At 34.3% G+C, this 18,318-nt stretch overlaps 1 protein-coding gene across 1 annotated transcript; it reads right to left on the bottom strand.

Annotated features, from left to right (window-relative positions):
- Positions 1–884: 884 nt before the first annotated feature.
- On the bottom strand, positions 885–18,258 carry LOC111060051 (succinyl-CoA:3-ketoacid coenzyme A transferase 1, mitochondrial). The gene is made up of 11 exons (XM_039426878.1): positions 17,896–18,258; positions 13,654–13,762; positions 13,155–13,228; positions 12,562–12,714; positions 10,696–11,009; positions 9,479–9,641; positions 5,315–5,435; positions 4,054–4,270; positions 3,222–3,297; positions 2,293–2,463; positions 885–1,646 (listed from the first exon to the last, which is right to left on the bottom strand). Exons 1-11 carry the CDS (start codon positions 17,953–17,955, stop codon positions 1,488–1,490), a joined length of 1,617 nt encoding a protein of 538 aa, XP_039282812.1. The 5' UTR covers positions 17,956–18,258; the 3' UTR covers positions 885–1,487.
- Positions 18,259–18,318: the final 60 nt, after the last annotated feature.

The raw sequence follows: 18,318 nt of genomic DNA, 5'->3' as shown, positions 1-18,318 counted from the left end.
ACAAATATTTTTTAGTGATAATCATCTGTACTGAGGGTATTCTTCGTTGAAAGATTCATAATGAAAAATCTTGAAGTAGTTTGTTCCAGTTCATTTGTTTCTAGATTACCTGAAATTCTTTTAATAATTATATGAATTCTTTCAACAACCATTTATTTTTTATGATTTTCTAGTACTATATGATGCTGAATTCTAATACAGTGAAAACTCAATGATACGTGAAACTTCTTCAATTCAATGATAGGAATTCTTTATTATCGACTAGCAGGTAATCCGTGCTTCACAAGGGTCTAATAAAAAACTTGACAAAATCTTGAAGAATTTTAGATAGGCCTACAACCAATCAACAATTATTTCGATTGTAGAAATCAATCATCGGTAAATGAAGGACCTGTATGCAAAATTTCAAGTTAATCAGTTGAGTAGTTCAGATGTGATGATGCGTCAGTCGTGAATATCCTATCCCGTACATTTATAAGCCAATTCTTTCTTTTATTATATTATAGATAGAGTTACTCTCCATTAACTGAATGTAGAGATTCAGCTTATTTCTTCTTGATTGTGCTTATCTTCTTCAACATCGTTAATGGGATTTTTCTACAGGTTTGCCTGTTTTTCTTTTATTTTTCGCCCCCTATACATGCTCCTGTGCAATGGCTATATCTGCCAAAAGTGGCAGATTAAGTGTATCCAAGCGATCAATTATCCATTGTTGCGTTCTTTTTGTAAATGAACTGCCTCAAAAACATAGAATGAGTTTAGTAAGTGGCCAGACAACTTTTATTTTATGCCTTGTACTATTGGCGGAACAGCGTTAGTAGTCTGGTTCTCAAAATATACTCTGCATAGGAGCCAAGGTACAGTAATCCAACGGAAACATTTCATTTTGATTCTTAATAGATTTTTATTGTAGAATTTACAAGTTATAACTTAGTGTAGAATCGAAGTCATAAATTTTCTTTTAAATTGTATACGAGTGATATCGATACAGGTAACTATTAGACAGAATATAATCCTTACAAAAAGTAGACCTATCTGTCACAAAATATTAGGATTATATTCAAAGTAAATTTTACTTTGAATACAACAATTTTAATTTCCGTGAAAAGTATAATTTTAATGTGAACGTGAAAATAAACTTGGACTCATGTTGGTTAAACATAGATATTTCAATTTCAATAATATGATTTGAAATTTAAAGATTATAAGAACAAGTCCAAAATATAGGTAAAATTATTTTAAGAAGATATTGTTAGTCGTTGCAAGTTGGCTACAAATTTAACGTGCATTAACGTCTTGATGCACTAATAAAAATGACAAATTGGGAAAAACTTAGTTCCTCAAACTGATATAATAATCCGCTGTGAAGTTCCTATTATTGAATTGAGATGCGGTTTAGTTGTAATTTAATGCAACGATTAGATTTGAAGACTATAAAATACCCTTAAAGCAGTCATTTTGCCTTATATCGAGCATATATCATCCAACTAGGAAGCGGCTTCAGTGTTCTTTTTTAGTTCCATAGTTTTCAATTCTGGTGATATTTCGAAAGTGCATGGTGTATTGACCATCAAGTCTGGAATTTCGACGCCTTCGGCCAACTCAATAAGAGTCAGTCCACTTTCGGGATCCACCTTGAAAACACCCTGCAAAATTCAATACGATTATTTTATAAATCATGAAAATGAAGCTTTCTTCTTGATCAACAATGTGGTTAATCATTTTTTGTGTATCTAGAGCACAAAGTGGAAATTGCTGCACACAAGAAACAAAAATATTTTGCTACTTTATCAAACATTATATTTTTGTTAGACACCGTTATTGAATGTGAAAAGTGGGTAATTAGAGCGTAGGTAAGAATTGTAAATAACGGCCAACAATTATTTCGTAGTTGATTGGTTTAATCATTTCGTAGTTTAATTGGTTAATCATTTCACTCTTCTATCAACACACCGAGAGTAAGAGATGTAATCTCAAGTATCAATACTGAAAATGGATCTGTACGTAAAATTAATTCTAAATCACTGTTATACCTTTTAGAAGATTTTTACTGTCCCATAAATTTCAAGGCAAAATTGAAGAGAAACCCCAAAATTATTGTTGGTTTGAATAATAGCACAGGCAACTTTTCCGCTACAAATTGGAGTGTGCGAGACAATAAAACGTTCAAGGATAGTACATTCACGATTAATGACATAGGCTACATTAAATTACCATTGTATATTAATACAATTTATATCCTTTTGTAAATTAAAGTTGTTTGTTTGTGTTTTTACTTGGCTAATTAATTACCTTATCTGTAATGATGAGATCAACACACTTGACTCCTGTGAGAGGTAGATTGCAGCTGTCGACTATCTTGGGACTTCCATCACTAGCCAAGTGCTCCATTACAACTATCACTTTGGTCTTCGGGGCTGAAACCAGGTCCATAGCACCTCCCATCCCTTTCACCATTTTGCCCTGCATAACACATTACACTCAAATAATAGTTCTTTACAAACAAATTTAAAATCTACATTAGTCACAAAAATCCAACATACGGTACAAGAATAATTTTTAAGGTCAAATAGGACCTACCCATGTAACTGGAAATTCAATTTACTCATAGTACTATTATTTATTGTTGATTAAGAGCATAGCCACCTCTAATATTAGAGGTGTTATCTGTAATAGAGGTGGCTATGTTAATAGAAAATAAAAGCTATCAATAGAAAAATGAATTAATCATTTATAAATGATTATTTCCTAGTCTTTCACTTTAAACATTTCATTCAAATTACTTGAGTTACACAAGTAGATATTGTAGGCTTGTATAGTGGAAATTTAAAAATGTCAGAATATTTTCACAATCCTTATACAGAACTATTAGAAGGTTGATGAAGCACTAATGGTAGTTACTCATATTCCTTAATATTGAGTCATTCAGATGCGGTTTGTACCAAATCAAAAGTTAGTGTTCCTACACCTGCAGGTTTTATTCTAACGATTTTTTCAAACTTATAATCACAATTAGGCCAGAAATGAAGAATATTGAAAGATAATTAAACATAATAATACAATATAACGGTGTATCACTAGGTAAAGAACTGTTTTTACACGTTGAATCAACAATAGTTTTTTTTAAGAAGAAGAAGAAGACAGTACACAAATATTATTGTGTTTTTTATAGGAATCAAAGTCAGACTAGTTAAATGAATCAATGATGTGTATTTACTTACAGGAATCATCCAACTTGCCAAATCACCATACTGAGAGACTTGCAAAGCTCCAAGGATTGTCAAGTCCAGATGACCCCTGCAAGCAAAATTGTTAAGCTTTACATACAACTTTGAAATCTTCTCGAAAAACCGGCTCTACTGTACAGTAAAACTTCTATAATTCGTAGTGGGGGCCATTAGAATAACTTCTCTAATTCGTAATAAAACAACGTATCCTCTCGATAATTGGAAGTAAGATCGCGCGCTGGCTTATCTTCAACCTCTATATTTTGTTGTTTTGTCACTATAATCAGAATTTTCTGGAATTTCCTCAAACATCATGGAAGAGGAATATAATTACTACAGTATTATGCATTGCTAACTACATTCAAAACCCTAATCTAAACATACAAATCCTAATCTTATGATAAGGTTATCTAGATTATTATACAGTTATAATAGATCTATAATTTCACTACATTTCTCTACTAAACTATAACTCCAAGTTTCAGCACCTTCTAAACAGATTTCAAATCCTGTAATTTGAATTTTACACAATAATATAAACTGAATTAATACTTTTCTGCTTGAGTTAATGATATGCTATAGTACGTGCAAAACTAAGTTAGCAGCAGGGCGCTTTATGGCCAATATTAATTCAATATAACAATAGAAGCCGTTTTTATGCTGATCCTATCAAAAAGGTCTGCACTCTCTTTCGTTCTTTCTCTCACCCAATAGAACTACAAGCTCTCTGATTTCTGTGAAATGAGGCAGCACTGTACTCCATAAGATTAATGCCACAAACTAAGACACAGACTATAGCAATAATTTTCCATGGCAAACGACTCACCCTCTGATCATGGCAAAGCTTTCATCGCTGGAGAAGAAACTAGCGTGAGGAAGAATGGTTGTTAGCTCTTTGCTGGCATTGATTAGATCGGGATCCACCTTGGACCGAGTCGGGTAACCGCCGATGCCCAGGATGCCGTTCTCAGTCTGGATTGTTACGTTCACGCCTTCGGGAATGTAGTTGCTTGCCAATGTCGGCAGGCCTATTCCCAGATTTACTGCAATTTCACTAAGTCAAGGAGAAACTATTGAAACTCCATTTAATAAACTTGAATTGGAACTGCTATACTTATTAATGAATTTCAAATCCTCACAGATATTTTCAGTCGGTCCCTTGGATGCGTCAGGGCTAGACCATATTAAGAGTTTTTCAGGCGCCAACCCAATTACCAAAATCGGAGAGCTTTCTACCCTATCGACTCTAAAAACGCCATCTGAAAACGCCTGAAAAACATTTTATATGGTCTGGATCTAAGAAACTAAGAAATATTTTGAAACAGAATTGATTTTTATGGTCAGACGAGACCTGGGCTATACCTAACCATCACGACATTTGAAAACTGAAAACTATTCACTGATTAGCAATCTTCTTCTTCCCTTGTCTTCAACAATAAGACTAATCCGACTCGCAATTATATTCAAAGAAATCATGTCTAATCGAAATACATTTTCTACAAGAACAACATAAATTCACATTTATTGAATGTTTGTGTTAATTAATGGTTTAACTTTAATTGATTACTGCCGCCTTATGAGCAATCTCTTCCCTTCTTTTTATACGAATAAGTTTGATGCAGAATTTTTCAAGTGGCATTATCTCTAAAAGTTTCTTCCTACAGTCACGGTACTGCTTAACCTCGTTTTTCAAACAATGGAGCTGGGACATTTTTTAATAAAAATTGACTGAAAAATAAATGATCAAAACAACATAAATCGTGGATAAACATTTATGCTTCTCATAATCACCACTTGGATGTAAAAAATGTTCCTAGCTTCAGGAGCATTCTTATGTCGCTAGTCCTTGTAGCCACAGTATCTTCAAGTTCACTGCAACTTGAAAATTGATTACAACACAATAAATTATTTCATTTACTTCCTTATATTGGATCCCAGTATACTTATGCAGATGTACCATAAGAATGATAAAGAGTTTACAGTGTAGGCCTACATAAAACCTTTATTAGTCTTTATGGTTATTGAAGAATACACCATTCTCCACACTGTAGATTATTACGATATTCGATCCAGCAAATAAAGGATACCAAACATTCCATCTTTGAATTCCAAAGCAGCTCTTTTGGCAATTGTTTCTCTATGACTTGTGAACTCGCTTGCGGTGATAACAGATTCTGATGATTTAGAAGTTTTCTTGATGGTCAATTTCTGAAATTTAAAAGATAATAATAACATTCTAATAAGCGAAATTTTATACAGAAAAGTGAGTTTGCATATTATTAAAATTATCAATTGAAGGACTAGAATTAGAATAGAGTTCTAAATTGTAGACAGTTTCAAGGCTTAAACCTTCTCATGCTAAAACACATTTTATATATAGATAACAAGTAACAAAGCTGATAAATGTTACAGGGATTATTAAAAGAGAGCACTAACTTTAAATTAAAAATTGGAGACAAAAATGAGAATGCCGTAATACTTTGAAACTCACCATTTGTCCAATTCTTTTTAACTGAAAATGCTAATTAAATTAATGAGAGTGCAAGTATGAATTACTGAAGTGGACAGAAGACGGTTTAATAACCAGTGAATTTTCTCAATACCTTATTTCTTATTTTCTAATAACAAGTAAGTTTCTAAATTCCTAATCTTTTATACAATGGGAGATCAAATAATAACACACATGAATAAACAATTTGATCTTCTAACATGAGTAACTTTTACGACGAAAATGATTTTACAACATTTAATAGTTAATAAAAAATATTAATTAACATAATATATGAATTTTATAAATAACAGGTCGAATAATTTATAATATAATAAATAAACTATGGTTCTAAGTGAATCATTTCAATATAAGTAGCCCAGTCAACGAAGTGTTATAGAGGGAAAAGTTTGGAAGACAATTTTTGACCACGCAGTTCTGTTCAGGGTGGTGAGGAGGTAAACATATCAAATTTTTAACTCTGCAACAAGTGTCAACTTGCTGCTGAAGCTGTTCCACAACTTCAATAAACGGGCTGGACATGCGTTTATTTTCTACTAGAAGGTAACCCGTGCTTCGCAAGGCTCTTTCTTAAAACTTGACGTAATGAAATCCAGAAGAATTGAAAGGCCTATAAGAATCCTCGGTTGATTAAGAATTTATATGCTGCATTTCAAGTAAATCAGTATGAGTGTATGACCACCTTTCAATTGAAAAAAGAAGTTGGATTCAAAATGGCGGAAAAATTTTGGGTGTGACGGAAAACCTATTTTTATTATTCGAAAAGGATCCCCGATCATACCTATCTTTAAATTCCCTCTTAAGAGAAATCTTCTGCTGCTTCCATACAAACTGGAAGCATGACAAATAATTGAAAACTTGACAAACTGAAAACTTGATGTTATCAAATCTTGAAGAATTTAAAATTGGTCTATAACCACCCTCGGTTAAGCAAGATTCTATATGCAGAATTTCAAGTTAATCAGTCCAGTAGTTCTGACGTGATAATGCGTCAAACATAATTTCCCTATACTTTACACCTGTATAGGCTACGTTTATAAACCAGTTCTTTCCTTTATTATAGTATAGAAAATGATACATGGATGGATGATCATTGTTATTCTACTAAAAGATAGAATAAGTTGAATAGTTTCCCTTTCAGAGGGAGTTTTGACAACCCACAAAACTCATTTTTCATTTGAAGATACTGTATAACGAAAAGGTGCATATGACCTTATTTTTTTGCTCAGCTTGCCAAAATACCCCTCATTCCAATATTAAAATTTTCGACTGACTGTACAGTGAGTCAGTCATTATATCAGGGCTCGAATAATTTTGAAGTTTTAATTAAATAAAAATGGAAGAATATAATTTCTTTATGTAAATAACAACACCTTCATTCAAAGACATATTAACTGCATGCGTTTTCATATTGCCGATACAGCATTGATGAAACTGTAGACGTTTATTTAGCACTTTGTCTCAAAAATTGTTCTAGCTGAAAAATTAATAATCCATGTCACGTGTAGGCCTAAACATTACATCAGGAAAACGAAGTTTCAAAACTATGTTTTTCAGGTAGAAAGCAATATAGAAACAGATGCTCCTTTTTCAATTTCAACCATATGATTTGGTGATTTTTTAATGAAATCTTATGTACCATTAATGAAATTTAAACATTAATTCTGAAAAATCTAGAAGGAAAATTAAAATTTGGGCTTCCAGGTGCACGAGATTGATATTTTTAGAATCTATGTGAAAAATTTGGAGATCTAAATCATTCCCGTTTTTCCGGTATGCAATCCACAAGTTGACATGTTTTGATGCGAACAAACGAACACACAAACAAACACAACCCTACTCTCTCTTATTATATAGATGGGTCATTCTACCGAAAACAGTTATTTTACTAATAATTAGTAAAAATATGAAATATGACATAAATGATGGAAAACTTGATATTTTCATGATAATTAAGTCCTTTTCTTTCAGTGAACACAGTGGGGCCTATCTTGTATTTTTTATTTATGAGATATTACTATGTTTTAATTTAAAAACTGTTAATATCCTCACAACCGTCACAAGTAAGATTTATTTTTTTATAATTCATATTATGTAACATAACTGTGATTTTTTGCAGTAAAATAACTTTCTCCACATAAACTACACACACTCAACTGATTTAAATAAAAAATTAATTGCAATTTTCGTTTTTATACACAAAACAACACCGTATTATGATTATTAAATGAAAAATACATTGCTTCATTTGATATACTAGGCATAAATGCAATGCTATTTGATTTTAAAAGCTATAATATGTTTGGTTTAGTTTCTTAGAACCGGCTTATGTTTTAATAATATTATTATTTCATTTTAATTTCCAAATTTTAGAGAAGTTTTGATACGTGACGGTTGTGAGTGCAAGGTGACGGTTGTGAACGTTTTGTGACGGTTGTGAGAATAAACACTAATTATGGCATTTAATCATATTTCAATCAAGATGTTTACCTACAAACTAGTCTCCATTAAGCTACAAAGTCAAAAATTGTGTACCAGATGTTCCAGACTTAAATTTCATTGTCAAGTGATCAATTGATTAACAAAATTAAAATTTCACCCCCCCCCACCTAGAATCTGCTATAACAATAGATGGAAAACATTAAGTAGTGAATGAATACATCAAATTGAAGAGAAAACAGAGCTCTACAAATCTGAGGTGAGCATTCATTTTTACGATGCATTGTTGGAGAGTTGTAGGCTCTGAAACATCAAAAATAGGATTGAAAGCTGTTATTTCAACAATTTTACACATTTAAGAGCGTATATCTCGAAAACTGTTAGAGATATCACAAATCACCACGGAACAAATATTGTAGAGAATTTATCAAGCGTTATTTTTGAATAGTTAGTCATGTCGGTTGAACGCATTTTCCTCAAGATATGAGCGTGTAAGCAAAACATTAAAAAATTCAACTTTTAAACCACCCTCATTCCTTTAGCACAAGGGGTAGGGATGGGAATTTTGATATGTTCACCCCCTAACTAGTCCCAACAATGCTGCGAAGTCAAAAATTGTGTTCAAAACATTTTCTCCAAATTCCTTTGTCAATTGGTCTATTTTTGTATAACTGAAGATCTCACACTCAACACTGAAGCTGCTGCAACAGTCGTGGGGATGTGCGTAAGCTTGTGAAATTATACATCAAATTGAAGAGAATTCGATGCTTTATAAGCTCATGATCAGTAAGATGCTTTATAAGCTCAATTTTTCCTATTGATATTGAAAAAGTTATAAGACCAAAAATAGCAAAAAATCGAAGGAAAGTGTGTTTTTTTTTTCAAAAATGTCATAGCCTATCTTTTAGAGCGGATATTTCGAAAAGTGGAAGAGATATAGAAAAAGTTGTGAGATCAATATTGTAGGAAATTATGTAAGCTTCAATTTCTTATAGAATAGTCATGTCTGTATAATGCATAATTTTCGATTTATATGCGAGAAACAAAAAATGGTACCTTTTAACCACCCCCACCCCCTTAGCACAGGGGGTAGGGGTGGGAATTTTGATATGTTTACCTCTTCACCACCCTAAACAGAGCTGCGGGGTCAAAAATTGTCTTCCAAACTTTTCCTTCTATACCCTTTTTTGAGCATTCATTGCCTGGACTAAAAGCAAATAATTGAAGTTTTAATTGAGAACTGAAAAATAGTAAAGGAGTATTTCGCAAATATATTTAGCACTATCGAAACAATAATACCTACCTCGATCCTTTTTTCGTATTTTTCTCCCACCGCAAACCTATGAACGTAAATGCTAGGCACATGAATTTCATCTGGTTGCAGTTCATCAACAAGTTCTTCCACCTCAACTATGGATACATCGGCCGCTTTACACATTGTGGGGTTGAAGTTCCGGGCAGACATCCTACACCACGAAAACCATACAGTCTGATAAATTTGAAAAAGTAATTGTACGCCTACTTGAAAAAATGTATATAGTTTCAGTCAATAAAATATGCACAGTTTTTAAATAGCCAAGCAGTGCTATGTATTGCCAAGTGCGTAGAAATGACGATGAGCGCGGAGTGTGGATGGCTACTATGCCACCGCTCGCCTTCACTCCGCCCGTATAGATGTATGCAGCAAGCCGCTTGGCAAGCGACTTGGCGAGAGTGTGAATCAGGTATCAAAACTATAAAGGAACTTTTATATTGAACTAGCAGGTAACCCGTGCTCCGCAAGGTTCTGTTTAAAGCACAATTAGATTGAACTCAAAAAGATTGAATTTAGTTTTATAGTTCCATTTTGATATTGAAAGTATTAAAAAATGTAATAATTTACAATAGAATAAGAATATAGGAGAAAAAAATAAATAAATTCGTATGGCTTTTGTTGGTGGGGAGTTCCCTTTCGGGAATGTTCCACCGCCTGAATATATAATTTAAGCCGTCAATGGGCCTTACGACTGTCATACTTCAGCCGGGACCGACAGTTTAACGTGCCCATCCGATAACACGGGAGTGATCTGGTTAAAAAACTTTTGGTAATGAAAGGGGTTCGAACCCGGGATCTCTATGCTGCTACGCAAGCACTCTATCCACTAGACCACGGATCACTCCAATATATAGGAGATAACATCGTTGAATACACTATTTGATCCATTACGTTGGCTCGTTGAAGTAAGTGAAAACGCGCCGGTCTGATAATTAGGAGAACCCGAGTTCGAATCTCGACCGGGGCAAAAGTTTTTGACCACAACACAATCACATTGATACGCACAAGTCTAAGAGCATATGTGGGCATCACCCTCAGTATTATTATTATTACTATTACCACACTCAAGCAAAGTATAACAAATTGGAAGCATGACGAATTGAAAACTTGACAAACTGAAAACGTATAAGAGAAGGAAGAACGAGGTTAGATCAGAAAGAATATTGTAATATTATAGGAATGAGAGTGGAATATCGTTCTGTTACCTGAAAACAAGGTTGCCCTTCTTATCAGCTCGGAAAGCTTTGACGAGCGCGAAGTCGGCAGTGATGGCTTCCTCGAGAATGTACTCTTTGTCGCCGAACATCTGCGAGTGGCGTCCTGAGCATGCAATCTCGACGCCGAGCCGCTCTTCAGGGTCCAGACCGGCGTCTGAATCGGCGTCTTGTGGCGTCGCCTCCTCGGCCTCCCTGTACTTGATGGGCACTCCTCCCAGCTGCATGATCGTGCCGGCGCCGGTCGGCGTGTAGAAAGCCGGAATTCCCGCTCCGCCCGCGCGGATCTTCTCCGCCAGTGTACCCTGGAATCATTAGCCTCATAAACACATATTATAGTCATTCATAACATACATATTATTCAGATACAGGGAGTGTGCACACACAGAGCCGTCGGAAGGCTTAAGAGGATCAGACTTATAGATATCGGTGCAAACATTAGTTTGCAGTATTGCTCTTATGGAATACAGCGCTGCCAAATTTTACAGAATCCAGAGAGCCTATGAGCTAATTGTGTGAGACAAAAATCTAAGAAAAGAGCGTGGGCTTTTTTTGATGGAATTAGCATAAAAAGGGCAGCAGTGTGCTCTTATTGTTTAATAGAAATAAAATTTACCATGAAGCCCATGCTGCAAACTGAGGTTTGCATTAACTATAGATATGGATATCCATTTATTTATATCCTCTCAAGACTGCTGGAACTCGAAACGCCTGACCACTCTCTATGTGCAGACACCATAAGCAACATCAAGCATGCGACTGCAAACGTTTAGAAACCTTATTGGCCAGAATAAATCATAAACAAAACTTTTTTTATACATAGGCGACCTTCAAACCATCCTTTAAAAATGCTTTAATCTCGTTTCTACCATCTATTTATTGGTGAAATTCTAAGATCTGCAACAAATAATAAAGCCAGCCTTGGTTAAATTACACCGGACGTGTATCAAAAACACTTCTGGTCGAAACCCGGAACGTTAGTGTCAATTACTTCCCATGCAGGTGGTTGTATGCTTTTCAATGTCAGGCATGTATTTTTGACGACTTTCAGCTGTGTATTGCACTGATGATAAGATTATTTGAAAAATAAATATCATATTCTTATCTACCTGTTACCGAAGATTGTTCACCTGTCTGTCGAAAATGTCCTGTGAAACGTTACGTAAGTAGCTGGCCTAAGGTTATTGATTTTGAAATTTTAGACCAATTTTTTAATTTTAAAATCTTGCCCGCCTAGTATTAAATTACATCAACATATTAATATGATTACATTAGCGATTAAATAATTCTAGCATTTTGTCATTTTTTGAACGACTTTGATTGAAATTATCGCCCAACATAGGCGCGGAGAGTAGCCAATAAGTTACTATCTGTATAGAATTATTACGTAGGCTCAAATCACACTCACGCGACTCAGATCGAGAAGAGACTCGACTCTAGTGAAGAGCTTGTGTTTTCAAATGGTGGTACTCAGACCTGTCGACTCTAGTCTCCGCGACTGTCATCATTTAAAAACACATGCTCTCGACGAGAGCCGAGTCTCTTCTCGAACTGAGTCGCGTAAGAGTGAGTTGAGCCTAAGTTGTTAAAAACCAAACAAAACTTACAAGATAATATTCTTCAAAAAAAGAGCTAGTTCAAATTAGGTTATAATAAATAGTGGACCGTAATACTGAGTGGGGTCAGCAAGACCCTAAGCGAGCATTCACGTTAGGATAGGAGGTGCTACTACCACTGGAGTTGAAGAAGAATATTGCAGAGCTAATAACAACCAGCCTTACGGGGGGGTTTATAATATGGATTTTTCCCCAATTTCAATTCAATTAATTTTCGTTTAGACAATTGTTTGCTAGTTACCTGAGGAATCAATTCGACTTCGAGTTGGCCAGTCATGTACTGGCGTTCGCATTCGGGGTTCTCACCAATGTAGGAAGCGATCAGCCTTTTCACTCTTCTTTCCTTGATGAGTAATCCCACACCATAATCACCAACTCCAGGATTGTTCGTTATCTGTAACACAAAATGAGGGTGAAATGCTTTTTATAGATGAGCGAACATAGGCTGATCATCGATACTTCTTTCAAGATAGATCAGTCATATAATTTTTAATTACATTTACAATAATTAAATCTTAAATCTAACTACACTAACATCGCATATATAAATATCACAACAATTATGTACTTAATCGAAATAGAGATTAATTATTTTACAGTAAAGATTATTAGTACAAAAAAGACAAGGAATTCCAAATAAGGTCATGCGAGAATGAAGAATACAAGTCATATTGTGCCATCTTGGAATATTGATCAGTTGTATCATTTATTATAAATTGGAATTATATTGGGCTGCAAGAACTTACATTGCCGAAGAAGTCAATTGATGGGAACAATAAAATTTATCATTTATTTCAATGCCTTACTAATCTACGATGTAAAAAATGGTCTTACCACGGTAAGGTCTTTTGCCCCACTTTTCAGTAAGGCTGAAATAAGATTTTCAGGTATCCCACATAGTCCAAAACCTGAGGAAAAATTGTAAGTCTATTATTTGTCAAGCATTGATTGCAGTTATGGATAATGTGGGAGTAAATGTATGGAATTAAATCTTGTAGTAGGAATCGAAAGATTAGTTTAATGAGAGGTAGACATCTTAAATATTAAAAGCAATAAAATTTCATCAACTTTGACGTTTGTTCGAATGCTATGAAAAATAAGGAACAGTTTTTCATATTTATGGTGTTTGCTCAAATGCTATGAAGAATAAGGAACAATTTTTAATCTTTCTATAATTACAATAAATCTTTATTAATCTTAGGATGTTACAATAAGTAGGCCTAATAAAGTTCTTTATGAAGAGTTTTTTATGAATCAACTTATGATATTGGGGAATTTATTATGCCTAATTAAATATTAGAATTTCAAGTAAATCAGTAGATTTTCAACAAACCTCCAATCAAAATCCTAGCTCCATCAGGAACAGTTTGCAAAGCTGATGCAGTATCCGGAAAACATTGTGTTCTACGTTTATTACAAGTCAATAATGTGCGTTTCAGAATCTGAAAGAAGAATATTGAGTTAGCGACTATGACAAAATTATCATTAAAATGAATATTGGAGATCCTGAAGACTTTTCTTGTGCAAATTATTAGAAAGAAAATATAAAAGACGATTACTTAATTGTAACGGTTCATAGGGAGATGAATGAATAATTAGTTCTATACTGTATTACAATACATTGCATTAGAAGGTGAAATGGCCAAACAGAGTTCAGATATTATGAGTTGAACGTAAAATGATTGAATATTTATTTACACATACACAAAATATAACCATAAAAATCAGTAAACAAATCAGTGGCTGGTGGAGCTAAGCCATGTGGGTTGGTGGCAGACCTCTCAAAGACGTTTGATCTTGTCAACGGGGAAATCTTGTCTCTTAAGCTGCAGCTATATGGATTCAGGGATGCTGTTCTCAGATGGTTTGACTCATACCTCAGTGACAAATATGAATTGGTGGAGATTCAGTCATCTCCATTAGTTTATAATTCTGAGTGGGTGAAGACAAGGAGTGGGGTACCTCAAGGCACCATTTGTTTCTTGGGCTTTACGGTTTCTCTTGTGCATCAACGATTCACCTTCATACCTGGAATCTGCGCATTGTGTGTTGTATGCAGATGATGTGAGCTTCTTATTGAAGTGCAACATTAAACAAAAATTGGAATCTGAGTGCCAAAACGCTTTTGTTAGACTAGAGAAATGGTTGACCGATAATATGCTTATACTAAATCGCGAAAAAACCAAACAAATACTTTTCAGAACAGCTGAAAGAAATGTAGACCCTGTAAACAATATAAAGTTCTAGGAGTGGTATTGGATTTAGAAATTTCTTGGAGACCTCATTTGGAATCTTTAAAAAGTGAATTGAGTTCTGTGATATTAGTTCTTAGAGACTTGGAAGGATTGTTGGACACAAGAACTCTGAAATATGTGTATTTCGCAATGTTTCGCAATTTTCTTCTGACCAACGGGATTATATTTTGGGGGAACTCGAGTCAAGTGATCGACATATTCCGAATCGAGAAGTGGGTGATACAAGTGAATGTTGGAGAATTCAAGCTGCAGACAGTACTTTAAAGAGACGAAAATTCTCCCTTTCCCAAACTTTTATATCCTGGAAACACTATGTTTCATAGATAAGATCAAGGATAAATTCAGAACTGGCGCACATTTCCACAATTATGGAACAAGGCATAGGGAAGAGTTGCGAGATGATACACACAGGACCACTATGTATGAGAGAGGAGTAAACAGTGCTGGGATTCGACTGTAAAATAAATATTACCAGCTACCATAAGAGAAAATACAGGACGTGAATTTAGAGTATTGATGGAGGAGCAACTTTTAAGCATTTCTGCATACTTTATTGATGAATTTGAAACACATTAAGAGAAATAAAAATGATTTTAGCTTTCAAAAATAATTGAAATAGGACTTAATTTGACTAAATTATTAACATTGGAAGTTGACTGTAACACTATTTGCTGAAGTATACAGAAGGATACAAAAGGCTTTCGAAGAAACTTCCTGTGCTATTTGACTGTAGCCTATAGCAAAGAGTAACTTGGACAGTCGTGAATGTGATAATATGTCAACATAATATTACCTAATTGTATTGTGGTCGTGAATTTTGCCTCCCGGACTCTGGCTTGAAAATTATGAAGCTGACTTCTCAGAAGAGCCAAGGAGTTTGTCACATACAGAGTGTAAGTAAAGTATAGCATCTTTAGTATATACTATAGTATACATCTATAGTATATACTATTCTATAGTATAGTATAGCATCTTTCAAACAGATGCCGACAATGTTTCAGTGTGGTGGAAATGTCATGATGCGCACTAACTTTGGGGGCACTTTAGTATATTTTTCTAAAAGTGAATAAGTTTTACAAACAACCATTTGGATGGTCCAGAGCTGTTACAGCCAGTTTGTTCTAAAAGTTATCAGAGACAAATGATTAATATAATATTATTAAACGGCATTTTTACTCTATGATGTTAAATGGACTTATTAATCTGTCACGCTGCCTGTTATCTGTTGAAGCACCTTAACAATGCTCTAAAGTGTTAGAATAAATATTAAAATAGGACTAATGTATGTTCTTTCATATGAAAAATGATTAACTTAGTTCAAGAACCAATGCGGATGATACTTTACTTTCTTTCTACTAGTGAGTCAAGTATGGTTGACTCATCACTGACATGGGAACAGCACATTGATATAATATGTAACCGACTCTCCAAAGTAACATATCTGATACGGCAACTAAGAACCTATGTTCCAAAGAATTACCTGGTTACTGTATATCATGGACTGTTTCATAGCCATGAGTGCAAACTATGGAATTGCTCTTTGGGAGCATACAAGTGGATGTCACAGAATTCTCCTCCTACAGAAGAAAGTGGTTCGTATAATAACATCATCACCATTCTTGGGGCATTGTCACCCGCTGTTCAGGAGGCTGAGAATACTCACTGTCTTCAGTTAATATGTGCTGAACTCCCTTGTGCTTCTGAAAGGCCAACTTCACTCACCCCAAGCAAGAGGCCAGATACACAACTATTCAACTAGAGAGCGAGACAACATTGACCTTCCCTACTCTAGATTGGATAAGCTGCACACTTGCTACCCAATGCGCGCATTAAAAATCTACAATAGACTTCTACTGCATGTGCGGGAGCTGGAGGAGAGACTGTTCAAGAAAGTGCTCCGAGAGAAGCTAATTAGCCTCCCTCTCTATTCTTTGAGTGAAGAGATTGTATGTTTTGTCAGTGTCTTCGATCGGCCATCTTGAGATTAGTGTAAATATTTGAACTTTTTTTGTTTTTATTAATCTACAATGTCTATCCGGTATATACACTGGTCACAGACAGAAGCAAAATTGAATTGAATAGTGGATACTTACTTTCTTATTTAAATTAAAAAATGATATTATGAATAAGTTGAATGATCTTTACTACCTTTAAGCTTACATTGTAGCAATTGGTTCGTCAGAAAAAAACACAAAACATAAATATACCAACAAAGGAAAAATTGATATAGCCAAAATTATTAATAAGGAAAAATTATTAATAAGCAAATAAAGGGCCGGTTTCCGAGCTCGGGATTTAGCTAAGTTCTAGAGTTTAAACAGCCAAGTCAGAAAACTGGTATTTCAAAATGCTAGTCGCAGCTTTTCTGATAGGTAAATCTTTATTTTTTTCATTTATGTGACTGGAAACGTTTTTCCTTGACGAAATGAATCATTCCTAAATAATTCAAAATACTGAAATTTTACACTATTTTCTCTTTGTATTATTTTGTGTTTAATGTCCTTCCATTCACCTGAACTGCATGGCTACGATCTGACAGTATTTACTTGATGAGCTTCAATGTCCTCTCTGTGACTCCATAATAATCCAACTTCCAATTTCTTTCTATTCACCTGAACTGCCTGGCTACGATCTGACAGATATGACTTGATGAGTTTCAATGTCCCCTCCGTGACTCCAAAATAATCTAACATGAACAAAAGAGTTTTGTGGTCAAAAGAACGGATCAGATTAAAAAATGTCAATCCATAGAAAACGGCTCTCAAACCCCTTCAGAATAGTAGCTACCAGCCTTCCAACTGCCTGTGCTGCCAACTCTAAAACCAAATAAGCATCTACAAACAGATCAGTGCTCTCATAATACCAGTATAACTGATGATTCTTAATAAATCATTAAACTATTTTTGAGAAAACTGGCAGGATATAGATAGGCCTAAAATTTTTAGGCAAGTCAAATTACCCCTTCTTACGCACTGGATTAGTCTTAGCTATCTTCACAACAGCAGGAAAGACACTATCCGTAATGGATGCATTTAGGCAATAGGTCAGGGGTATAAGTATTTGCATAATGACTCTCTTGATCAGATTCATTGACATGTCAAAGAAGTCCCTATTATTTGAAATCTTCAATTCACCATCAATTTTCAAAGCCTCCTAACATGAAACCGGTCAGAGTGAGAAAGCTGGTTTTGCTTGATTCTTAAATACTGAAATAAATTGTAGATATACAGTAAAAATAGTCTTTCATAAATGAAACTATAATTATATTTACGGTACGTACGGTACGGTATAGGTTCCTAACAACACACTACAGTACCTACCTTGTAAGAAATGAAATTTCTAAAATTTCTCAAAAGAACGTTTCGTACGGAAAGCTCCATACTTGATTATGCACTATTTCAATGATCTATTATTTAATTGAAAGTAAATTCATTTCAATAATATTATTCAACAGAAAAAGGTTAAGCTTTGAGAATTCGGCTGCTTCTTAGTACCAATGCCTTTTAGAATTAATCAAATTCAAATCAACTCCCATCATCTGTTATGTAGCTCTGGCTGTTTAGTATATAAAAAATAAATATACTCTGCTTTGAAAATTCCCGAATTTGAAATAAAATTCTATATTTTTAATAGAAAACTTTTTTGGATGAAATGATTAGAAATAAGAATTTTGTTTCCACCCTGCTGAGATAAAACTTTATCATTGCCTTCGTGATCTACACATAAAAGATCAAGTAGGGTGT

This window comes from Nilaparvata lugens, chromosome 4, assembly GCF_014356525.2.
Source record: "Nilaparvata lugens isolate BPH chromosome 4, ASM1435652v1, whole genome shotgun sequence".
Lineage (NCBI taxonomy): Eukaryota > Metazoa > Arthropoda > Insecta > Hemiptera > Delphacidae > Nilaparvata > Nilaparvata lugens.
This window is presented reverse-complemented; position numbering and strand designations above follow the sequence as displayed.

Excerpts from the sequence above, each read along its gene's own strand:
- LOC111060051 (XM_039426878.1), bottom strand. The coding sequence starts at position 17,955 with ATGGAGCTTTCCGTACGAAACGTTCTTTTGAGAAATTTTAGAAATTTC. Across the intron at positions 5,436-9,478 it reads AATACGAAAAAAGGATCGAG|AAATTGACCATCAAGAAAAC; the intron begins GTAGGTATTATT and ends TTTAAATTTCAG. Across the intron at positions 1,647-2,292 it reads ATCTCATCATTACAGATAAG|GGTGTTTTCAAGGTGGATCC; the intron begins GTAATTAATTAG and ends TGAATTTTGCAG.